Genomic DNA, 26,434 nt, shown 5'->3' on the forward strand with positions numbered 1-26,434 from the left:
CGTTCCCTTTGCACATGAAGATAAATCTGGGTCTTTGTATTGGAGCTGCTTCTCAGCAGACAATCTAGACGATACTCCTAACTTTCATGGCAACTCCTCGGTCACATTTCCTGGCATTAGGTGTAGAAACAATACCCATAACTGATTTAGCTCAAGAAGTTAGGAGACAGATTTTACATGCTTTTTGCTGTATGCATTCCTTCTTTAGATAGTGTTGTATGTTGAATTATTGTTATTAGATAAAAATCAATGGGATAACAAAAGATTCTATGATGTAATGGTTTACTTTCAAGGATGCACAGTTCATGCTGATTAGGAGTATTAGAATGAACTAACAACTGTTGATTTGTATAATATCTGTATTGAACTTGGAATAAGGAAAAGAGGATTTTAGAAGCAGCAAGGGGGCAAAAACACATAAGGTGTTAGATATGTTCAAGAATGGTGATATATTAAAGAGAGTGAATGGTAGTATGAACAAAAGCAGATGATGTTTGAGGCTGACAGATGAATGGTTAAAATGAAGCATTTTGATAGAGCTGAGATTTTTTTGCAGTGGATTGCTACCTTTTAAGTCTATTATAAGAGCGTTTAAAAATCTTTTTTACTGCTCAGTGATGTGATTAGTTATGGATTCAATGTTTGCCCAGTTTAAAAAAAAAAAATCTGGTAGAAATCTTTGTCATCAGAAAAACTTCGATGAAAAGATAGTGGTTTGCAATGCAGACAGATTTCTCCATATTTTTTTTTTTTTTTGCCTAAAAATTAGACTTGTATCATCTTTTGATCAAGGATTTTTAGCAAATGGTCCTGTAACTTCTCAACTTCCAAAATATGTTTTTTCTTCATGGATATTTTGAAATGTTATTCTAAATACAGCATTCTCTGATAAAGAAGAATCTTTTCAGTATTGTTTCTTGTGCATGGTATTTCCTCAACCTCCTCCAAAAACCATAGAGTGGAACTGGTGTCACCTACCATTACTGAGCACTGGAAAAATAAGAGTTTGGGCTGGGGTAGTTGTGGAAGAATTCTTTTGTGGAAATCAGGGATATCTTCAATGATAGTATTCAATACAAGTTTTGGAACATCCTCTGTATCTGTTTGTAATCATCAGAGAAATTGTTCATGAGTCAAGTAGCGGATGCATTATCCAAAATAAATACATACTAGATGATGATAAAATAAAAGATTAATGTATTTTGTCTCTTTCTTTAGGCTTACTTTGAAGTTGCTGATGGTTCAGGCATGATGTCCATGGTTTTGTGGAATTCATTATGTCCTGAATGGTATAACAGTGTGAAGGTTGGCACGGTACTGCTCCTTGAACAGTATGCTATCAAAACCAGTTACCCATTTAAAACACTGCCAACCCCAGGGGATTCACAGATGAAGAGATTTGCTACAATTGGTTAAGTATTGCAGAAACCTGTTTTGATTCAATGAAATACAGCTGTAAAAAGGTAGCTCTTCATAGAAATAAAATAGAAGGTGAACCATTGCTGAGACTAATTAATAGGGTATATATCCTTAAATATTAACTCTGAAAGGTGTCTTAGCATCCAAGTTCTTATTGTTTCCTGTTTATATTTGGATCATGTCTACAAAGTTTGCCACAATTAGTTAAAACCTTTATTTAAAAGATAAATAAACAAAAATCTAATCCTGTTTTCAAGTATTTGGGTCATAAAGACAGACTTCTGGCACTGTATTTTAATCTGATTCTACTTCCTGTTTAATAATACAGATATCATTTGTGCACTGCTCACACCTTCTTCCAGGTCACTGAAGTACATTGTTACCTGATCTGACTTTAGATTTTAGTGCATGTGGTCAAGGCCCAGAGTATCTGCAAAGGTCCACTGAATAAAAAGTTACATTGATGACTGCTGGCTGTGCTGAAACAGCAGCACCATGGGAGTGCACAGATGAAGAATATTCCTTGGCTATAGGAAAGTATTTTCTTACTTGCAGTTGTTTAGTGTGACAGATATTCAAAGGAGCTACGCTACAGAAATACAAGTGCTGCAATATAACAATAATAGCCTTTTCAAACTGGATTTGGTCAACGTGTTTTTTTTCTCTCCTACTTCACTGAACACGAGTTCTTTCCCCTTTTGTGCCTTTATACTCAGAATAAAATGACAGCCAAAGTTCAGAAAATTCAAATAACTTCCCTGAAACAAGCAAATATGTGTGTTAGTGAAGGATGTTAATAATATATTATTAACGATGACAGTTTCCTATTGTGGTTGCTACAGTGCACAAAAATAAATAATATTTTCACTGCTAGAAGCAGTGTATTCTCTTTGCCTTAAAACCAGATATTAATGTCTGAAGTGTTTGTGATGAGTTGGCAGGAGAGAGACATATTTAGCCAGGAATAGAAGTTTGTGAGGGAAGCTGACGATTACAAGCCAGCTCTGAAAACAATTACAATTGCCACAAAACCTTTCTGTGGGAAAAGGACAGAATAAAATACACCTTCTGTGGTGACTTTCGCTATGGGCAAATATCGCTTCATTTTAACGGCTTCATTCACACTACACTAGTGATTTCTGCAAGCGTTATTGGGGTGGAAATGTTAACGAAGAGATCAAAATTGAAAAATAGGCCAATGGGCTGTAGATGGTAATAGGTGTGAAATGGAAGAATTACAAGTCAGTCTATAGTTAAATGCCATGATGTATTTTCAGACCACGGATAAACTGTAGAAATTACTGATCTTTGGTTCATATCAACGTATGTACAGTATGTTATTTCTTTTCTCAGCACAAAGCTCAGAATTTTGTCTTTATATAAACTTAAAAAGCACATAATACCATGCATTGATGGATCTTATGCCCATATATCCTGTAAGAAGAGAGTCTAATGAGAACAGAATATCCAGAAAAATTTCTAGAGCAGTTATAGAATGGATTTTATGCAACTCCTGGTGCATGGGGGGTTTTTTTGTTCAGATGAAGTGAAATTTAATTCCTCACTAATTACTCTGTTAATATAAATATCTCTGTGTGTGCCCAATATGGGGCAACATTTCAAGGTTTTTTTAAGCATGCACAGCGAGTGCTCCAAAAGTTCTTCAGCTAGCTAGTTAAATCAATCAATTACACTGAACTGCTTACATAACAATTACTTTTTTCATCATCTATTTCCAATTTGTAATTCCATCAGATCCCAACATTCCAGTGTTTCCTTACAACCGTTCATCTGTAAATGTTGTAAAATGTATCTGGAGGGTTAACAAGGTCACCAGGGAAAGGGCTTTCCAGATTAAGAGTTCTTGCAGGACAATATGCTTCTGGGATATTCCTAGATTCCTGAGAAACGAGTTCTGCGTTGCTTGCTTCTGTTAGCAGTTGCAGCATTGTATGACATGCTGAGAGGTGCTGTTTCAGGACCTAAAACCTTTGGAGCTTAAATAGTTAGTACCAACGCCTTGAATTCCACTGCTAGGCAATGCGTGCATTTCACAGATCGCTGAATTTATGTGGTACTAATGAAAACTGCTGTTTCTAATAGCCTGGACTGACCTTAGCTTCTGAATCATCCCAGGGTATAGTCCTGAGTTGAGTATGAGACTTTCATCTAATCTCAAAATGACAAAACAATTGATAAATAGTTTTGATGCATGGGGAAGTTTTGTTTTCAGGAATTTTCTCTGAGATACTGTCCTAAAATACCATAAGCAAAACCACAGTTGTCCTCCAAATACATTTCTATAAAGCAGCAGCCAAAAGAAAATTCTTAAGTAAAGCGTCCAATTTCGAGTATAACACCTTCCTAATGTTGCACCACTAGGGTGAGAGGCCACATGTAATTATGTAAACAGTTATATACATCATTTTTACTTATTTAATTACTTTCCTGTTTGCTTTATTTGAATAATCACTTACCCAAGCCCAAGTATCTTGTAGAAACTTCATCAGAATCTGTCTTTTTCATACCAGCAAGATTTGTCTTGTTATGAGAGACACAATAGAGTACCACCTTGTGTATTCTAGATGCTGAAGCCATTCCTCCTATATTTTGTATCTGGTTGCAGAACCCCTTGCTTCCCCCAGTGCTCCACCATTTTTGTTACTCAGCATCTAAACAGTCTGCTCAATAAATTAGATTTTTCAGGTGCTATAGAATAGACATGAGAAGACCTTTTGTTTTCCTCCATGGCCATGGTGTATTTCTATCATATTAATAACGTCCTGAACTGGTATCAGATGTGGAAGTTCTCATCTGCTAGTTCTGTCTTCTGTTTTATTTCATTGTCTGCAAGTCAATTTTAGATCTTAGTGACATTTGAGAATGAAGCTAGCATAAAAAGTACTTTGTATCTAACCAATATTGTAGTATTAGTTGCTGTTGCTGGTTTTTAAAATATCTGGCTGGATTGGATTAATTGGCTCATGTAGGGAATTGGAAAGCTTAACATTTCTCAGATTATAAAATTGCATTGTTGAATGCTCTGCCTGAATTCCTTACTTTATTTTGATGAAAACGTAAAGTCAGAGGAATTGATTAATAATTTCACAAGCAATGAGACAAAGTTGGACTATTTCATTTAAGAAACTTTATGCTGGGGTTTTTTTGTGGTTTTTTTTAAGTTTGGGTTTTTTTAAATTTGTATTCATGCCTTAAATGTTACTGATTTTTTTTTCTTTGTCAGAAATCAGCCTTAATGTTCGAGATCCTCCTACTAAAATAAGTATTATTCCAGAAGAAATGGTTAAGCCAGAGTGGGGCTTACCTGAAGTTAAATATCGGTTTATCACAAGGTAAAACAGAATTTTGTTGGTTGTCAAGCTGGAACTTAAATTTCACTACATTACACTGAACGTTAATTGGAAATGTTTTTTGAAACGTTTCTGAGAAAGCTTTATGTCTTGTTATTAACCAATACTTATGTTTTTGCTTTGTTTTGGTTTTAGGTCAGAACTCGATGACTTACCAAACAATCATTCCTGTGATGTTATTGGTCTTGTGACATTTGTAGGAAGGGCTGAACGAGCAAGAAAGAGAGGTTTTTCTATAAATATGACTTTCAGAATTTATCAAACTATTTTTAACTTTCTGAATAAATGCTTATACATTTTTCTTAATATTTGTTTATATAGAACATGGTGAAGATTTCTGGCTCTATCGTTGGGCACATGCCATTGATGGGACCTCAGACCAACCATTCATACTGGAATTATTTGCAACTTCTCAGCCAGATGTGTTTGAGCATATTCACCCAAGTATTAATCTCTCTATAATACTTATTAAGAATGACTTACAGTGTTCTTCTAGTTGGTTGCTAATTTCAAATTCTGAGTATAATTGCCACAGAATAAAATATTGCCATAGTTTATCTTCTCAGACAGAAAACAGCTGATCAGAAATTAAAATTTAAAAATAAAAAAAAAATAGTTGTAAGTATTTGAAACCCTTATAGTGCCATCTGCCAGTTAGTCTAAACAAAACAGATGGACAGCTGGGCCTGGGGCTCATCTGATCTCATTATTTTCAAACAGAAACTTAAGCGAAGCACCTGAGGCAACATGTCTTGCATCAGAGGCAAATAGAGAAGGCAGCTGGTCAAATGTATTACTCCTTTTGTCCTGTAAATAAGTATTATTTTTTTTATAGACAGGAATAATTTAAAGAGAATTGGAGGAAGGGAGAGGTGAAAACAGAAAAGCTGTGTTAGTTATTGCATGTGAGCTAAGAATGATAAATCTGAAACTGCAGAATCCTTAATTAAGGTTTTTAAAAGAGCTTTAAATATTTCTTCTTGCCTTCTTTCTCTTCTCCTCCAAGCACTCACCCTTCCATTAACTCTGGCTGGTGTCATGTGCATTTTTTACATCATATGATGTGGGACCAGCTGCACAACCCTGTTAAGATTATGGCTGCATTGATCTTGAGAGTTTTGGGGAAATGGCAAAGAATGACATTCAGTGTTTATCTGAGATATTAACAAAAGAGTGAGTTTGTACTCATTTAGAAGTTTTGCAGTGGCATATCATGATTTCTTGTGCTTTCCATTTTATGCTTTTTATCCTTAAAAAGCACAGCCATCTAATATCCACATGTTTACTATTTGTTTCATTGATATCTTACCTGATGAAGTATCTCATGTTTTAGTCCTAATATGTATGCTGAAATTTCCTTGCACAGTTATTAAATTGAAAATTTAATTGCATCTCCATGTTGTAATTTATAACAGAGTCTCAATACATGCTGAAGCATTTGTAGGGTCAAGAACTAAAATGTCTTGTTTAGAGCACTTAAGAAAATTAATCCAGTGTGTGTCAGTCTTGACATTCTAAAATCAGTGAAATACCAGGAAAAAAACTGAAGGTTTTTTTTTCTCCAGTGACATATTTGGTGTGTACACAGATGAGAGTGGTACGGGACCTCACTGAGAATCCTTCCAGCACAATTTACCTTACGACTTCAAATGAAAGTCAAATATTCATTACAGGTAACTTAAACTAGTTTTAGTTTTATGTAGTTCTCATCTTATTTCTTTGGAAAGGGTATTTTTGTTTTACAACAAAATAATCAGTGCATAATATTAGTTTCCCTGTCAGAAATAATTTTGAGTTAATAATGAAATACCACTGAAAAAGAAAAAGGCCAATTGCATTCTTGTGAGGCATTAATGGGTGTTTCTTATGAAAAGTACCTAAGCATTATTAGGTGAAGTCATATGTTTACTAATTCTTTCAGACTGTTTTAATCCTTTGATAGTGTAGCAATGTAGATTGCCACTTCTTTAAAAACATTAAAAAATCACTTGAAGCTTTTCTGGCTTACAGATTTCCTTGTTACAAAAAAAAAAAAAAAAAAAAAAAAGGTATAGTTGTCCTAAATTTATCTTAGGTAATCTTTTTCACCAAATATTTGGAGAGCTATGTTTCAGTTTTCCCAATGTACCAGGCCTTACACAGACCACATGGTCTGGGAAGGGATGTGATGCTGAGCTGCACTGAAGGAGCATTCCTTCTAGATAGTCTTGTTTGAATACTCCCATCTGCAGTTACAATACTCTTTATGGTCCTGTGATACTGTATGCTAGATGCCACCAGTCAGCATGTCACAGGCAGGACCAGGCATAGCTGTTTGTAGTATATTTGCTCTTGAATCAGGAGGCAGATTATAGCAGTGTTGCAGATGTACTGGCCCAATTGCAAGGGAGTATAAGATTCAATAGGTGTATCTTTCCTTTGTTTGTTTATCCAGCTTATTTCTTAAGTGTTACTAACATATCAGTCACCCAGTCTGAATCTTTCTGCTGACAAGTAGGAATAGAGAAAAATATGTTCCCAAAAAGTACCTGAACATAGTTGGTTCTAGACACATGATCTTTCCTGACAAGCTGGGTAGGGTGTTTTGTGCTTAATTGGACTAGCAAAGCAAGCTAGTCTTTTTGTTAATGTTCTAATGATTTAATTTATTCCTAAATGAAGGGTTTGAGAGGTTGGGGTTTTTTTTTCCTTTGCTTTCCTCCAGTATATTTTGTGCTTAATTTTCTTATTGAATACTTAAGCTTTAGTTCACTTTATGTCTGTTTGGGTCCTAAATGAGAACTACAGCTGGAAATTGCAAACCATTGGGTAAGGTCTGTTTCAGGTCACAGGTTAGACGTAGACCTGGTCAGATTACAATTTGTTTGATAAAACTGGTATTTAGTCCATATCTTGGTTTTAAACCAGCCAACAATGAATATGTACCTTGCCAATTACCTGTCAGTAACAACCTTTGCTGAACCCTATGATGATGATTTGTTTGCTCTTTCCTGGTAATAAAACAATTTCTGATCATTTTGTTGTTTTGTATGCTCCTGTGAGAAAATATTCTAGTAGCATTTTTGCTAGTTGTTTTATTTCTTTCTATTGCTTAACATTTGTCTAACTTTCAGTGTCAAATGCAAGCGTTAGTCAAGGAATTCAAGATACTCATTTCATAAAACACTGTTGGCTAGTGGAAAGGTGTCTTTTGTATTCTCTAGTCAAGTTTTAGTTAATTTGTTTTTTCTACGTAGTGTTCAGGATAGTTTCAAGATGAGAACAGGTGACAATAACCTGCTTTGGTTTTGATACCTGATTATTTTTGTTTTAAAAGGGTGGCACAAGGGCCAGCCATACACCAAGGATACCAAAGTGAAAAACTTCATTCAGTGGACTAAAACACAAAGCGAAGCAGATCAAATGAAGAAAACTGTCATTGGCGGCTATTATCCTTTTCCACGACCTCCAAATAACTTTTTGAAATATTGTAAAAACAATAAAGGTATCATACCGTCGAATAACTTTAAGATGTGTAGCCTTTTTCAGTTCAGTCTTACTCCAAGCATTTAAATCATCAATTAAAAAACAACACAGTTACTATTAGTGATTACACAAATTTGTAATGTCATTTAAGAAAAACTCCCTTTTGTGACTAAATGTATCATAGGCTAAGTCCTCATCTTACAGGAAGTATCACGGCACCATTAGCTGCAAGAGAACTGTAGCAGCTTACATAAGTTACAGATCTCCTCAGAAGTTTTACTCTGAATGTTTTGCTAAATCAGAATTAAAGACAGTTATACTGAAGAATACAGTGAATTAGAAATTTCACCTGAAACAGAAATTGTGATATCTGATAATGCATCCTAAAAGATGCTTGTGAGCTAAAAAGGTTTATGGGTTACATTTTTTTCCATGTGGTGTGAACAACAAAAAGGTTTAAAATTATTCAAAAATATAATTATTAAATTGATTTAATATTTAGTAACAAATTATCGTTTCTTTTGAGTCTTGCATTCAGACATTTTGATGCTGTATTTCTTTAAAATTTGTTTATGGAAATTTCTTTTTTTACAGTTGAATCGGTTTTGAAAGCCATAGGTGAAACGGGGAAAGAGATTGAAGACTTGCACTACAGAGAACACAAGCGCATTGCTGTTCAGGGAATAATTAGTGCCATAAGATACGTAAGCTGTAGCAGTGCAGCTGAAGAAGCCTCAGGAGTGGAACTTGTTCAGGTACAGTGTTTGAGAATTAATGCTGTAGCACTTAAGCAACCATGATCATAATTACAATGGAGAATTTTGCATCTGAGTGCAGAGCCTAGTTACGTTGTCTCTTGATTAACTTCATTTGCTATTTTGGGAGCAAAATTTTTGAAAGTCATAATTTAGAACTTTTTAAAAAGCAATGGTTCAGCGCTTTTCTGAAAGTGTTACGGTAGTCCTCCGTAAAACTACATAACTATTTAGAAGTTACTTGTTTGACTGACTGGATGACCCTAAAGTAAATTACAATGTGAGAGAGGCAACTACTGCAACATGCTCAATTAATATCTTATTAATATTTTTATAAGATAATTTCTGCTAGATATAACATGACTTTCAGAAGATAGGGTAAATTGTTCTATTCCTTTAAAAGTTATTTTAAAGCTTGCAGGCTTTTAAGTTGGAAGTAATAGCTTTACGTTCTTTGAAACTCTTAATTAACTGTTGTTGCAGAAGGATACTTCTCAGTCTCTTGAAAGTTCTGCTATGTCCAAAGAAGACTGTGGTCACAAGGGAAAAAACACCAACCTTCAAAATAAAGAAGTTAAGTCTTTTCTGGGGCAACATTGCACTCCTGGGGAACAACATCAACACCCAACTCTACTGCCAAAAAAGAGTTCAGTCAAGAGAAAGATACCATGCAGATTAAATACAGATGCAGAACAGTAAGCTCTCTTCATAAATATGTAGTGGATCTTCTAAAAAGTGTTTCTAGAAATTAGTTCAGAGCCCAGGCCATAGAAAATACATAAGAAAACTTTAAAAGCATATATAGTTTAATCTTTAAAAGGTAGTTAGGTACTTTTCCTAGCATCAGTTGATGACAATTATACTGTTCAGGCTAAAGAAGAATCTATTAAAGCAGGTGTCTGGTTTGCAATGCTCTCTTCTGATTAATATTTATGCTACTTTGTTGTTAATCTCGCAGATTTGAAATAGAAGTAGTTAATACTTGAACCATATATAGTTTAGTGGCATAGCTGTGGAACAAGCAACGGTCACAGCGGTGTGAGGAAATAAGATTTCTTCACTGACGATGCAGAATCAGGATCTGGTATACCTGTTCCTTAGTTTCAAAGATACCATTTTTTTCTTTCTGGTCAATGGAATGTACTGCCTGTAGCTGTGACTTGCTGTCAGAAGGGCAGGTACATGGTGGTCATGTGCTAACCTGAAGGCTCGAAATAATTTGTAGTACTATGGTTCTGCTTGCGATGGGATTTCATGAAATTGTATTGCATATAGTCAGGCATAGACAAAGGATATCAGTCCAATATAAGGAAGTGGAATAAAACAAAGTAATATGATACAACCATATTAAATTCAAGAGTAAAATATCTGCTTGTATAAGATTGCCCTTTGTTGCAATGTTTGTGCGAAGTCTAATGTACCCATACTTGGTATTAAAAGCCTGGTGTATACATTGACAGATTTAATGTTGCAAAAATCTAGCCAGTCACATCTTTTTTTTTTTTTTTGTAGTGGATTTCTCATGCTGTAAAGGGTATATTTTTTCTTTTCAACTTTTCCCATCCAAAAGTCATAATGTGGGAAGAGGGTGGGTATTCAGAATATTTTGACGGAAAATAAGATGAAATATAATTAGGATTGAATAAAAAATTAAGACTAAGAGAATCCTGGTGAATAGAAGTTCTGTCTTGGCAGTGTTACAGCAAACTTGTTAGTGGATTTCTGTTCCATAAGAAAAATACCAACATTTGAGTGTCTTAGGTTAGTTCTGCCTGAAAGAAAAACATGCATGTTCTTTGCTTTGTGTATTTCCATTTAAATAAATACTGTAAAATAATGGTGAATTTCCTGCTTTAAGGGGAAGTGCATCTGTTATTCCTGTATCATCTTACCCCTATTTCACACGGTCTGCAAGAAGAAAATGTGGGTAAGTCACATGAAGTTAATTATGTTAAATAATTGCAATGATGAAACAAAGGTATTTGAAGTGAAGCTTTTACAGGTCAGGAATCTGTATGGAAATGAAATTAAATGAAAGAACAGATGAGAGTAGAGTTTAATATTTTCTATTCACTTCCTCTGCACTGATTCTAGTTCAAATATATTGGATTATTTTATTCTGAAACAATTTTGAGTGTGTATTAAACATTTTTATATTGCTACTAGTGCTACTTATGGAATATATAGCAACGGGTTCATTGTGGTAAGCAGAGTCATATATGTAGTCTTTGTTTCAGAGAGATTACAGTTGAAGTAGGAAATTCAAAGGTAGGAGGGAGGGATGCTTAATTAATTAGCAAGCAGAGTGAACAGAGTGAATAGCATTAATGGATTTGCTAGCAGTGGTTAAGCTATACATCATCCTTGATGCTACAGAGGTGTAAGTATAGTTGTTCCAGAGAAGCCACTTGGCTCCTTCCACTACCCAACACTCAGTCTTTATTGAACTAATTTTGGATCCAGAGAGGGATTTTTTTAAAAAATCCAGATAGGAATTTCAAATCCAGAGCCCTGACAAGTCTGGAACCTAATGAAATAACTACAAACTGGAAATTATTAAGAAAACTGAATGAGTGCTGTTATTTGCTAGTCTGGGATAAAAAGCTACTTTCCTTCTTGCATTTTGTTTAATGGCCTTAAATTCTTGTCATTTGTTCCAAACACAGCTCAGGTAACTTGAGTAGTTGAACTCTTTGGTGTCAGTAACTCCGGATGTTTGGTTTTTTTGGCAGTGGTGATTTGGGCTTGTGTCATGAGTACATATACCCCTCAGTTGCAGCCTTAGTTTACTTTTAGCACCTCTTCCTTCCCCCCGTAAAAAAAGAATCATGGTGTCAGTGATATAGCAACAATAGTAATGATGGAGTTGACCATAAGTTGTTGACCATTCTGCCGGGATTACTGCCCTACAAGCATGCCTATTTTTTTGAAAAACATTTCTTGGAAGCTAATTTGCAAAAGCTTTTTCTGTGGGATAAACAAGGCTCTTTTGAGCCCACGTCTGTTGTTTCCTCTGGTCCTCTTGGCAGATACTGCATTTTCTAGGGGAAATGGTTGCCTGGCTCTACAGCCTGTTCATTAAATGTGTGACACCTGCCTTTAAGGTCACATCTCTGCAGGCAGTGCAGGAGTTTGCATGGTCTTGTGGCACAAATCCATAGGAGAACCAGGAGGTTTTTTGGAATGTGAGGAATCCTGTTTTCTTCTGCTTGCTGAGAAATGTTCCATTTTTTCTTGGGGGTGGAGGGTGGGAAGAATGTTTTCTCCCCATTTCTTAAAAGTGAAGCAAAAAGTTAAGGCATGTTTACTTTGTTCTCTGCTTTTCTCAATCTGCTACTCTCCTCGCTACCTGTGTGTCCACTCTATGCCATTAGTGCTAGAACCCCAACTAAAGGAGGAGAAAGTCTGTGTTGGATTATGGAAAGCTGTTTCACTCTATATAATTAAAAGGTAACTTGTGTATTTCTGTGATTAACTATGAAGTTGTGCTGAATTCTCCAAACTGCAAAAGAAAAATAGAAAGTTAGCCTGACATTCCTTAAAATTGCGTTGGTTTCTGTTCTGTTGCTTAGAAGTAGCAGAATGTCAGCTCTCACTGAAATATTTTAATACATTGATGAAATAACAGTAGCAATATGTTTTGAAGTACGTATTCTAGCTTAGATTGTTTCGTGTCAAGTATTTTGTGCAGTTTTTCAGCATGTGGTTGCATTTTTTAAGTTTTTTGTTTTTAAACAGTAAAAGCTTATTTTAAGGCTCTTTATTGACAGCCTCAGTTCCTACATTTCTGAGGTAACTTATTTATCGATTGTTTCAGAAAAAACAAGGTAAGAGGAAGCTGGTTAATTTAGTATTATTGTTGATATTTATATCCTTGCTAGTAGAGACATTCAACATAAATGTACTTTTAAGCATTTAATATACCCCAAAGTAGTTTAACTGATAGTTTATTATGAATGGGGAAAGATCAGGAATTTCAGAAAGGCTTGTTTATATGTGGAATTGAAGAAAAACCCACAGTAGTTTTCTTAGCATTTTAATCTTTGTAAGTTTAGCATTGCAGTTACCATGGAGCTGCTGGTGCACCACATGCTCACATTCTACACTGCTTAAAAGTAACTTGCTTCTATCCTTGGAGTTTCACTTCTAAATGTTTATGTAACTTAGACCCTTTTCTCCTTTTTCTCTCTCTTCTGATGAGAGCGAAGGGATGAGGATTCTATCATATGGGGAAATTCAGCTTGAGATTTCCATGACTGAAAGTTTCCTAGAATTTGAGAATTTGATGTTTCCTTCAGACCCCTTTTTCACATAAATCAGATTTTTTCAGGGAGAAATTGGTAAATATCAACAATCAATTTGTGTAGACTTGTAAAATTATTGTAGAAGGCTGTTTGGTTTCTTTGTTACTTGCATGGTAGATGCGTATACCATAATGCTGTCATGACAGTTGAGTTAAGTTGATTTCAAACCAGTCTATAAAATAAGGCTTTTACCAGTTATATCAGTGAGGGCGGGGGGAGGGAGTGTGTTGTTTTGAGGCACTTTCATTCCTTGCATCATTTGGGCATAGCTACAAGATGTAACTATTTTCTTTCTCAATTTTATTTATCACATTTAGTCCCAGTGCTTAGGAAATAGGTATGAAGCACAAGACATGCTTATTTTCCCAGTATTTTCTAAAAGTATTCATCTGCCATCTATTTTGATTAATGTTATTTTCGTTGACGGTACTTTAAAGTAAAATGACTGAAAAGATGAATACCAGTGCTTCTGGAAATACTGAACAAAAGGCTTTTTTGCGAGTGGGCATCTGTGAAAAGAGGGAGGCTGCAGAATGCAGGCTGGGAATAGCAAATTTGGCATGGCACAAGTTCTCATAAAACTGGCACGGGCAAAATAGGAACGTGGGTGTTTAGGTGTACAACAGCCACAGCATATTGCAGTAAATGGAAGGGTTTGGGTTATATCAGGTGGCTTGCAGACATACTGGCTGGCAAAGCAGCGTATAAACTGTGTATAGGCAAGTAGGTTTCCCTTATGAACTTAGCTCAAGTTACACTGTACGCACATCCAGCACAAAGCAGTCCGGTAGGAATAACATGTCGGGCAGGTGGGAGAAATCATCCCAGCTACAGATCTGTGAAAGAAGTGGGGGAAAATTGTGGCAAGTTATTTTCATATTTTTTAGAGGCTCTACTAGCTCTAAATCAGAGCCTATTCACCTCAGTTTTAAAGGAAAAAGAAACCACTTCCATAATAGCAACTTGTCAGCAGTATGGTTGTTTTAATCTTCTGCTTTAATGAAGAGGGAAGTTGGCATGTATCTAACTTGACATGTTGATTTCTGAGCAAGCCTGTCCTAACATTTTGCTAGATTTTCATGTCTCTTGTTGAGAAGTCTGAGTCTCAGAAGTGAGAATTAGTTTTGTGGGCATTAATTTTCAGTTAGACTACTTTTGTTAATACTTTTGAAAATGTCTTCTATTGGCTTGAAAATGTATTAATATAGCTGGTATATAAATGTTTAATTTATTGTTATGCATACACAGTAGTTACTTTCCATGATGGTTTTTGTAAAAGGAATTAATTCTTCATAAGATACTATTTTCATGGAAATGTTCTTTTATCTAGAAATAATACCATAAGAAGCACAATGTCATTAACGAATTACCATTTTACAGAGAGGCAAACTTTCCTAATACCTTTCATCTGAAAACATAAAAATACCACTGCAAAAACTTAGGTCTGACATCTTGTATGTATCTTTCTGAGGTTGCCCTGGACCTCAAAATTTGAGAAATACTTTGTACTACAAAGTTACATAGAAACACAAATTTTCATTTACCAACATTTTCAACACAACTCTGCTCAGAAGCTAGGGTGGGTGGTGGGAAGCAGGTAGGGTCACGCTGTTTTAAAGTTCTCTATGTGGCAGCTTATTTTGTTTACAAAATTAGGTGGCTGAAACCTCAGTTGTATGGTTTGTGCTGCTTAAGCGAGGATTCTTTTGTGCCTAGAGTTGGAGATCACAAGGTCCCTGCAGTACTTGGCTCATACCATGATGATAGTACATTTCATAAAATGTACTTTCATACTAAAAAACCACAATGTATTTCCTTTTATCTTTTCACTAGATTTTAGACATTTTCCATGTTATGAAACGTTGACATGAAATTTTCAGGATATATCCTAGTATGAAATGGGAAAAAATGGGGAAAAAAAATGTAAATCCTTATGACTGACATACAGAATGCCCCACTAAACAGCATGTTCGGCTTTGATTCCTTTTTCACTGTCTGTATATTGTCCCTGTATATTCGCAGTTACAGTACTTTTATTAGTAACAACTTTGGTAGTCTGGAATTTTAATGGTACCTTAACAAAGTCTTGCCTACATCTCAGTTGTTTGTGATGCAAGATAATCAAGGTAGTATTTTTCCTAAGTTTATTCAGACATCACGGTGAGTTTATAGTAAGACGAATGGAGCAAAGAAGAAAGGAATAAACGGGCCTAAGAGCTTATTTTACCATGTTGTGGCTGCAGGCTGTTACATTTTTCTCCTGCATGATATCCTAGGTCATTCATTAGAGAATGTTAGAGAAGAGTTGCTTACTGTTAATTTAAAATTTCATGGTTAAAAATGAAAGTATAACAAAAATCTAGTTTGCTTGATTGAACTGATTCTTACAACAGGGTAGTATGTCCAAAGGAAAATATATTATTTGGAATTTGTCTATCATTTTGGATCCCAGAGTGATGATGTGGCTCTGTTCATGCTTTGGTTTTGACTGCTGAAGGGTGCTGATATGAAAGTGCAGCAGCATGCTGTGCGAGCACTTTTTAGAATCAAGTCATAAACCTGTTGGCTGTCCGTGATGTTCAGCTTTTAGTGTCACACTGTTTCCAGTAGGTTCCCAGTAGAGGGCAACAAACACTGGGGTTTTTTTGAGTGCAAAATACTTAACTTCATAAACCAAAGAAATACAGCAGTTCTTGTCCTACGCTCTTCAAAACTGATTTACTGAGTGTAGTAGGTCTCGTTATGTCAAGCTGCTATATTACAAGTCTCGTGATATGAGGTAGCGCAACTACTAGTGCTCACTCATTCGAGCTTGTGTCATTTATCACTAGAAATCTGTCAAAGTTTGAACTTTTGCTGCATAGTGCTTGAGGTTAAATAGGTTTTAAATATACATATATACTATAACTTTCTTTTTATAGCTTGGATGAATTTCAACATGAAGATTCTGTGCAAGATAAAAATGAACAGGCTGTATCAGATGGTTTACAGTGCTGCTCAGGTATGTTGCAAATAGTTGTTACATTAACCTTAGAAGGTTTAAGCCTACTTCTACTCTTGAGGTCCAAAACAGGCAACAAAGGTATCCTTATAACCCTTGTTTGTCAAGACAGCTCTTCTGTACATCTGGCTGCATCAACCTCTAGAGAGCCACTGTAGCAACGTATTGTTAATGTCATTCTGCTCAGTCATGTCCCTGATGTGTTCTAAAGGATGGCTGGAAGGATGGTGTTGGGCTGTTTCCCAGTATGGGGAATAAATTCTCAGTGTTGCTTTATACAAGTTTTAAGTTAGTTCTGTACCTCAGAAGCACTTAGTAGCGTAAGACCCCACATTTTCTGTTGGCAGTTTTCTTGCTATAGTGATTTGCATGTGATAAAATTGGCCCTCTCTGGGAAGGTAGCCCCAAAGCTATGTAAGTACCTAATTAAAAAGACAAATACAAGATGTGGGGAGGAAATGGATGAAACATATAAGCCAGTAATAAGAATGATGTTTGGTTTAGGGATTTTTCTAAGTTAATAATATTAAGTTTATCTTTCTTCCTCTGCAATTGAAAAATAAACTCGTGTTCCATGCAGTTAGTTTCTTGATACCTGGTTTTGGTTGGAGAAAGAAGTCTAATTTGTCACTTGTCATTATGTGCAGATTGGTCTGGTTTTTTATTTCATGCAAATATTTTGACATGTTTTTCTCTTTTCAAAGCTGACTGAACCTGAGTCATGTAATTTTATCTAAAAGTTTGTCTACTACTAGCATCTGTCCCAACATTAACATCTGCCAATTTACTTCTATGTATAGCTATATTATGTATAATGTTGTCCATCCTTCTATTTTTGCAAGGCAGCAGTTCATCTTAGTTTAGTTATGACTGCGATAGGTTGTACTTTTTAGCCTATTGATGATGATCTACTCCATTTTGCTGCTTTAAAGCAATAGAATTTACAGTGAATTTTCCCAAATGTTTAATATATTAAGAGACTGAAATTTCTCCAACTTTCAAATTGGAGAAAAATTTGTACAGGTAACTTTGAAGTGAAATTTTATTTCAGAGAAAGAGCAGCCTTGGGTACTACGTAGAGATCTGTTCTTTGAAAGTAAGAAAACATATCCCTAAGCAAGTTTGCTAATTAATTACTTTATTGGTTGTTAGTCTTTGGTGATATTTCTTGTTGCTTTTAAAAATGAGAAATCAGATTGAGTGTTCTTGCCTGAAATTATTTTTACAGGAATTTCTGGTAGCTGTAGTGTTCATTGTGCTATGCTGTTACTCTCTCGAGAATTGTTGGGATATTGTGTAGATCTCATAAAAAGAATGCATGTAAGCAGTTTCAATGAGATGGTTTAAAAGGTTGGTTTTCAAAAGAAAAAAAAAGGATGTGAAGATGTAGAGTGAAATACATGCTTCGTTTTTTAACTGTACTAAAGAAATCTTGCATTAGATACTTGTATTTAGATACTTTTATTTAGATATTTATATATGTACATATTTATATATTTAGATATTTAGATACATTTATTCTGAAATTAAAATATCATTTACACTGATATTTCCTCACTGCAATGTGAAACCCCATTTAACTTCAGTTGGCTGACACTTTGAGTGTAGTCCAAAATAAATGAATCAGTCCCTCATCTAATCTAAGTATGCTATAATTACATGAATATGTTAGTAAATGTAGCTACTAAACATATGCATATATTTTTCTCACATAACGTCAGTCCTACTGGGAATATCATTGTCTTATATAAAATACCAATTGTTTAGCTGATGCTAGTTTTATGTAAATAACAGCATGTTTATATTTTGCTTAACAAGCCTAGTAATTATAGTGTATGTATCAAAGTGAACACTTTTTTATGTTGTGTTCCTTCAGATTTTGAAGATAATTTTTTTTTTTTTTTCAGTATTCTGACATTGTATATCAATTACTTGTATATCATATACCTATTTTTCCATTTACTGATGTGCAGGTCATAGGTAAATGGAAAAGTGGTACTCTAAGCTTCATAGTGTTGTTAATGTGGTCCCAGGTAGAGCAATTTCTGTTTTTTAAATACCAGCAAGGGATAATGCCCTTAGCTGCCTTTAGAAGCTATTTATAGTAACATGAAATTTCTCCACCCCTCTCTTTATAAGTCTGTATTAGCAGTACTGACATTTCAATCTCTTAGCAGCTCCATATCATAACAGCCTGCATCAAAGTGACACTTTTTGATTATTTATTGGGTAGATGTACAAAAAGAGGTGATAGAGATAGCCAAAACAAGATAAATTATAAACATATATTTTTTAGATGTTGAAATATCTGGGGTGGGGGGGAGCAGTACTAAAAAAGGTTCACTCCCCGGAATTGTGTTTACTCCAGATACTGTTTTATCCTTACAAATGAGGAGTAAAAGATTGCACTCTGTGCTGTAAGATAATGTAAAATGTAACTCTAAAGCCGAAATGCAGTGACTCATATTTACTAACAAAAGTGTTTGCAAAAAAGAAACTTTATAGTAACAGTGTAGGCTGATGACCAAATTAACTTCTAATTTTTTACAAGAAAGAAACATCTGCTGTATACTGTAATTATACAATAGATTGGAAAAAAAAAAATCCTTCTGCTAACTGAACTCAAAATATGGTTCATCTTAATTGCTTTTTGAGGGAAATCATGTATTTAAGTGTTCACCATAGCCACTTTTATATTTTTGATTGGTTTAAAGAAGAAAGTAGTCTTTGCTGCCAAGAGGCTTTCTATAGCTAGAGGAGTTCAAATATTTGCTTTATTTTTCTTCTACAGTGTGGTCAGATTGTTAAAAATTTCAGCATCTTATTGTTTCAATAACCAGTGGTGGCTGTTTCTACTGTGCTGTCCTAATTACAGATCTGTTTATGCTAAGTTAATAATGAGTGTACAAGTAGGACACACAAATCACAGCACCAATGATATATTGAGGGAGAAAAGCAAAGTCTTGACTGAAGTTTTAGAAAGAGAAAGGGTTTTTTTTAATCCCACTACTTATATTCTGAAACTTTTTTATACTCAATACTATACATTAGGCAAATAAAGTCTTCATGCTTGTAGAGAATACTGTAATTCTCCAAGTAAATTGGTGAGAAAAAATGTTTCTTTGTGTAGCAGCTTTCATGTCCCCCTTTGTCTTATATGATGGATTCCAGTTCTGTGAGAAAAATACTGCAGGCTGCTTTATGCAATCCAGAGCTCACTTTCAATTTCAGTATCAGTGTCAATTTTCTTTAAATTCACTGTCCTTTGTTGTCTAATTCAATGCATCAAGACTCTTATTTCCCTTATTGAATGTTCTTGCCTATGTTGTACCAAGTTTGTGTGTGTACATTCTGGTTTTCTTCATTTTTTAACATCCTGATACTGCATCATAGTGATTATGACACTAAAAAGAAGTAAAATAAAAAAGTGTATGTTCATAGAGAAGTGTACCCAGTTCGGAAGGCTACTTGATGAGTGGTTGTTTCACAGGAGATGGAGGAGATACAAGGCTGTACTGGGAATATTTTGAAATGAGCTTTCTGGTAAGGTGGGCTTTAATACTTGCCTCCAAAATTGGAAGTGATGGTGATATAAGCTTTTACCACTAACAATCCTCAAGTTACATGTAATAGGAAAGAAGAACGGAGCTATCATTGACTGTATAGCAAAAAGTTTAGATGTAGCATAGTTCTAAATGTAAGCATATAGTTATTGTGCAAGGGATGGAAAAGTTTGCCTTCACTTGTACCCATTTTAAACTTGTTTTCATGGTTTCTGGCTGTTTGTTAAAGAAGTTTCTACTCTCCAAAAACAAGCCAGGATGATGCTCTTCATGTGGTGAGATAAGTCTTTTGACTACAAGTCTAGCCTCTAAGGTTACCAGTTTCTCACGTTCCAACCCTAGTTTAATTCATTGTGTTGTATGTTTTGAACATTCTGCCATGTCTTCATAATTGAAATGTTCTAATGAAATTACTTCTCATCTAGCAGAGAATTGATACAATTCTATGAGCATATATGCAACCAAAGGTTTTCTGTGTTTATAATAGACCAGGAAGGAATGAGTGATGTACCTGAAACTGAAGAGACTGGAAGAACTTGTGATTCATGGCAGAGTGACCTGTGGGCACAAGTAAAAGACAAGTTAATGAAATATTTGCATCACAGCGCAATTTTCCCAGAAAGCATCCCACGTAAATTTGATTATGTGCACAAAGACTTACTTATGCAACAGTACAACCTTCATGCAGCAGTGCACCAGCCAAAAGAAACCAGAACAGATAAAAATATCGATGAATTTAAAAGTGCTAGTGGCCTTGGGTATTATGAAGTGACAGTTCTGGGTAAGTACTTGGTAGCTTGGCTTCTAAAAAAGATTAAGCAAGAACAGTGTAAGATCTTAGCTCTTTGCTTTGTTAACTTCAGATTGACTTGAAGGTTCGTCAGAAACTGAATGGATTTTTCTAAATTAATCAGTTGATTCTGAGTATTTGTTGAAGTTTAAAAAAATTATTGACATTTTAGATTTTTGTTAGAGTCATGATTGAGGATAATTTTTTACCAGAAAGCTGTAGTTCTCATTAAAAAATACCTTTAAATGAAATAAGTGAATATCTTGGGTTTAGCATCACTTTTCATATAATTGCGATTTTATGTATAGGTTTATGTGTATTATTTGAAGAATGTGTGTAGTCCTTAAGCTATTGATTATTACAGTTAGAGGTAGGTCCTGTTCACTAATTAACCAGTCTGACATAATCAGGTAAATTATTCAGTTGCACTTGATTGTCACCTGACTTTCCTGCTGGAGAGGTATTAATCAGAAACAGGTTAGTGTTCTTAAAGGGAAAAGGACAAGTATAAATGCTTCTTTAGAGCTTTATTCTCGTTGAGTTGTTTTTTGACTATTGTTGCTCCTAAAGTGCTTTTCTTCCATGTAGAAAATTACGGGCTGTATTTTAGCCATACTCATGAACTGCTCTCTGCTGCTTCTGGTTAGCACAAAGCATCAGTTGATTGATCTTTATTTGTTAAAATACAAATGTACAAGTTGATGTGTGTCTGTTTGTTAGCATTACTGTGGGATATTAATTTGTTTGATTTTGTTTTCCCATTAAAAGGAGAAGGAAATTGCCTAGCTTAATGATGCTTATGTTAAGTTCCCATAATTTAAAAGTTTCCATTATTTGCTAAGGGAGATTTGCAGAGAAGGTGTTTGAATATTTAGTCATTAGAATCCTGGCACTTACAATATAATATTAAAGACAAAAGTAGCACCAGTAGTGCACCGTATACTGTGTAGATGCACTGGTTGTAAAATGAATTTCTCTGCCTATGTAGCAGCAATAGAGTTAAAAAGGAGTGTGAAATGGCTTCCAATGTTGGTTTAATATTTTCTGAGCTAACAGCATTGTTAGCCTTAAATCACAGTATGTTATAATATTGTATCAAATTGAATGTGCTTATGTATAAATATATATACAAATATATATTTAAATGTATTTTTGATGTCAGTTATTAATTAGTGGACAAAGAACAAGTAAATAAAAATCAGTGTTCAGCCTGCAACACTTTGGTTTTTAAAAAAAAAAGAAGAAATGGTACATGAAGTTGTTAATGGGCTGAAGGAAAAGTTTTCTGCTAACTTAAATATTTTTTTTTCTACAGGTATAAACCATGACGTAGCAATAGATGTTGCATTTCTTCCACTGTTTTGTCCTGAAGATCCCCACTTATTTCAACTAGAAGACATTCAAAATGATAGATTATTGTCTTGTATGAGTTGCATCTCTGCATGTCAGCAGAAGGCCACTAGCAATGGAAGGCTTTGTGACATGTTTCCGCTTTCGAGTGAGACTGGCTTTCACTGATGTTACTCATTTATCATTTCTTGTTCTATCTTTCAGTGCAAGAGTTAATCCTCTATAGAACTCTCTGTTGTAGGTCAGACATTGTTTGCCTCTTCAGTGAAAGATATATGAATTCTATGTGGCCACCTTTAGTAAACAGATGTAATACTGAACTTTCAAGGCAGTTTTTACTGGAGCTGTTCTCATACTCTGAAGATAGTATTTTAATATCCAAACCACAAACTCCTAAGTGACCTAGATAGTATTTGCGGTTATTTGTTGATCCAAAACTATGCTGACATAGAAGTCAGTATGTGTGGCTGAGCGTGTGAATATGCTTTGAAATAGAGCAGAATAACTGCCAATCAGCCAATACATTTCACTGATGTCACTTTGAACAGCTGCTTTAATGCAACCTGTAGTGCCTATAAGCTGAAGTATTTGCCTGCTATTGAATTATTTCCCTTCAGATTATGCTTCTAATTACTAGCACCTCACAACAGATGTGGTGACCACTTTTAACGTGTATCATACTGCAAAGTGCTATATAACCATTGTGTTTTGCTGCATGTTTATATAGACAGACCTGATTTTACTTAAGTACATCTTTACTTTTCCCTGAATAATACTATGAAATGTGAGAATCACTAATGGTTAAGTAATGCATATTTCAGCTTTTCCATATGTAAGTTCTGATGCTGTTGTTTCTAGTGATTGAATTTACTAATCAAATTCTACCAAAAAGAAAAACAAAAATCCCAGTAGGCCAGCATTTAATAGTTAGAGTGAGGTTTTTCACTGAAAGAAGGTTGAACATAAACATGTTACTGCATGGAAAACAATGTCAATTCAGTATACCTTTTTACTGTATGTATATTAAAACACCTTTTCTTAACTTCTAGATGAAATTGTAGAAGCAGCGATGGATCTAGATGGCAAACATGTTGTCTGCATCTTGGACATCTGTCACTTGGGTGATGATAAGGTGGAAGTCTTTCTGAGCAAAATCTACAAGACAATGGAACCTGGTGTGCTGGATCCAGTGTAATTTAATAACTTATTTTTCAACTTTTTATTGTTCAAAAGGAGGGAAATAAAATTGCTGTAACTTGAATACACCCTCTACACATTGCACTTTCCTAGAACTAGTAGACACCAACATAAAATTATGATTCTTAGAGCAATTGTAATGGTCATCCATGTAACTGAGAAGGACAATTGTTGCCTTTATTTTTCAGCAGTCTTGAAACAGATTACACAATGTCTTGGTTACTTATGTTCAAGAAGGATGAATAGACAATACAGTGAGCTTATCTTTTGATAGGATACCAAGAAGTATGATTGTCATCTCTCTGCCTGTGCATATACATACACAGGAAATGTATATATCAGGATGAGAACTGAGAAGAGAGGCAGGCTTTCCCAATATTGAAGGCAGTGTTTGCAAAAGCATTAACTGGCTGTGATATAAATTTAGGCTGGAAATTAGAATAATTTTGAGGATTAGAGCTATTATGTCCCATAGTGATCTTTTAGTGGGAGGTACTAGGGGCAGCCTAACTTCAGCCTAACAGGCTTGAAGCTTACTGTGTTTGGGAAAGGGATTAAATATCATGGTGCCTTTAGTATCCGGGACTGGTCTCAGTGGCCCAAGAAGCCACTTTCAGTTCTTTTTACCTGAGGAAGGTCAAATGCTGTGTTTTTATATGTCTGCTTTTGTATATACAGCGCCGGGTAGTGAGTGCAGCACCCAGAAGTTTTTAACATATTTTATTTATTAATAAAAAAAAAAAAAGAAATATTTTAAAAAAGAAACTTTATTAGTGGAACTTGCTTCTAGCTTTGCAAGAGAAAAACTGTCTTTAAGGAGTGCTTAGCATGGCAGGATACACAGTTTGTCACACCATTAGGTTTTTTCTACCAATCGCCACAATCCTCTTTCTTTTTAGTAATAGCTGTATTCTGAGTACATGAAGGAGGCTCAGCAGCTGTGAGAAGCTGCTACTTCCGTAAGAGCACGAGACTATAAAATTCTGTCAACTTTTTGCCTATGTACTAAGCAGCAGCTGGCTCCTGCTGAGTTCAGAACCAAGTCCCACTTTTTCCTCCCATGACAAACAGCATCAAATAATTTATACAACCAGATCCTTAGGAAAATATTCTGAAGCAGGAGCTGAAACACATTGCTGTTTGACAACTTGTCCATGTGAAATGCTGGTCTCAGTTCAATTCTTTGAGAAGTAATGATTGCATTATGGAAGCTTGGCAATTAAATTGTACCATTATTGACAAAAGCCCACAGAGTTAATTTATAGGAACAAACTTATTCTTTTGTGGAAAACTTCTAGGCACATTCTAGTAGCCTGTTGGTAGTTCAGGAGTATCTCTTTCAACTAGTAGCTCACTCATCTGCCCTGGGGACAGTGGACTTTGTCTTCAAGTACTTAAATTCTGTATCTTAACTTCAGTTAATGGTAACAGAAGAAGAAACGTAATTGTCTTTATTATAGTACAAGTTCATAGGCAACTTCAGATAAAAAGTAAAAGCCTTGACATTCTAAAGAAATTGATGACATAATTCTGTCTCTCTAGTGTGGTTTACAGTTTTAAAATGTATTAATGAGAAAAGTTTAACTTAAACTGCACAGGGACTAAAAGTTAGTGAAATGTGACTATGTATTGTATGTTTATATTTTGTATGGTTCATATAGTGTTAGTTCTAGAGCAATGTTTGTCAACCCATGCCTTTCAGGGTACGTTGTAACCTTGCCACTGAAGGCAAAATGAAAACATACCAACCAGAGAAGAGCACAGTGTTGGTTGCAATATGTTATTTGTGTAATTTTGTTGCTTATGGGTATGTGAAGATTAGAGGTCATTGCTCTAGACTGAGAGAGATTAGCACCAGCACTTCATGTACCAAACTGAGCCATGCTGACTGTGTCAGCCAGTATTTTTTATTTAGATATGCTTCAGGTCGAAGTCTAATTTTAATGAAACCGTTATTTCTAGACACAATTTTTAAAGTCATTATCTTTGTATGAAAGGACTGAAGTGGCTAACGCTGACAGAGCCACTCTATTCAGTTGTTCTAGCCACTCCATCCATCCCTTGCAATAGAAATGCAGCAAAGGCTGTTTGCCACATTGCACTGATTACTATGCTTTAAACACGTAGCATTAATCATTTCATCCTCCACGTTAGGAATTCCTAACTCTAAAAGAAATATCAGAATGGTGTGGGAAATGTATAATATGAGCTTGAGACTTTAAAGTATATAATTTTATTTTACAGAAGTGTTGTTTGAAATTTTCATGGCAAAAGCAGGAAGGAGAATGAAGTGCCAATGTTAGAAGTACAGGCTCTCTGTGTGTAGCTAGAGAATATTCAATGCCTGTAGTAGACCTGGAGTTTCAGTACTCAGGGTCATTCTGTAGAGGCACTTACCCCATCCCCGTAAGTTAACACTGAACTTAATATGCCAACTTCAGTTTCTGAAGTGTTGCAGTGTTAATATATGGTTCCACCACTCCTCCACTTCCTCCCTGCCAAACCAGCACTGTAGCACTGGGCAAAGGTCCTCTCTGCAAAGAAACTACCTGCTGGTTTGTTTTACTTGGTATTTATTGATGGAAGTATAAAACCAAACTATTTTTGATCCCGAGTCTGTCAAAACATGTTAATTTTGCTGTGTTAAACCAAGAAAAAGAATCTTTATTCCTGCAAAATGTCATAGGAATCATCTTTCTTGCTGCTGTGTATTGCTACTGCTGAGGTTAAAATACTATCAGAGCACATTTCCTAACTGTAGAATTCATACCCAACTCTAAAATCTTAACATTTGCATGTTTCTTATGTTTCCAGCATTAATTTCAAAGAAAACAAGGGGAAGGTATACTGTATGTAGCTAATGGTACTTTTGAGTATATAAAACTTGCTAAATCATAGATCTTAGAGTTAAGATCAGTTTTGAATTAATGTGATGTAGAATTAGTGCAACACTGAAACGCAGAGAATATAAATAAATTAATTAATATATGTAAACGTCTTGCAGTATTTCTTTCCATTTTCTTTTTGCTTACAAAAGTTGTTTTAGTTTTCCAAGAATCTTCTCCACAGTGATGTTTACTCTTTTAAAGAATCTTTACAGGAGAACTAGGTTGATCTTCTGTCAAAATACATGCCACCAATTGCAGCTTCTCTTGGCTTTCGACACTGCATGCACGTGACTTTTGCAGAAAACCAGGAAAAAGCTCTTGATAACTTTAC

The 26,434-nt window shown here is 35.1% G+C and overlaps 1 protein-coding gene across 1 annotated transcript in view; it reads left to right on the forward strand.

Moving 5' to 3' along the window:
- The window catches only part of RADX (RPA1 related single stranded DNA binding protein, X-linked), a 29,115-nt gene extending 2,941 nt beyond the window's left edge, over positions 1-26,174 (forward strand). Inside the window, exons 3-15 of the mRNA XM_049827502.1 lie at positions 1,219-1,411; positions 4,664-4,772; positions 4,926-5,017; positions 5,112-5,234; positions 6,356-6,463; positions 8,107-8,274; positions 8,850-9,010; positions 9,494-9,705; positions 10,869-10,937; positions 16,236-16,315; positions 20,366-20,659; positions 21,984-22,166; positions 23,068-26,174. Coding sequence (XP_049683459.1) covers positions 1,219-1,411; positions 4,664-4,772; positions 4,926-5,017; positions 5,112-5,234; positions 6,356-6,463; positions 8,107-8,274; positions 8,850-9,010; positions 9,494-9,705; positions 10,869-10,937; positions 16,236-16,315; positions 20,366-20,659; positions 21,984-22,166; positions 23,068-23,213 — 1,938 coding nt within the window. The 3' untranslated portion in view covers positions 23,214-26,174. The remainder of the gene's footprint in view (positions 1-1,218; positions 1,412-4,663; positions 4,773-4,925; positions 5,018-5,111; positions 5,235-6,355; positions 6,464-8,106; positions 8,275-8,849; positions 9,011-9,493; positions 9,706-10,868; positions 10,938-16,235; positions 16,316-20,365; positions 20,660-21,983; positions 22,167-23,067) is intronic.
- The last annotated feature ends 260 nt before the right edge of the window (positions 26,175-26,434 follow it).

The sequence above is a fragment of the Accipiter gentilis genome, chromosome 24 (genome assembly GCF_929443795.1).
Source record: "Accipiter gentilis chromosome 24, bAccGen1.1, whole genome shotgun sequence".
NCBI lineage: Eukaryota > Metazoa > Chordata > Aves > Accipitriformes > Accipitridae > Astur > Astur gentilis.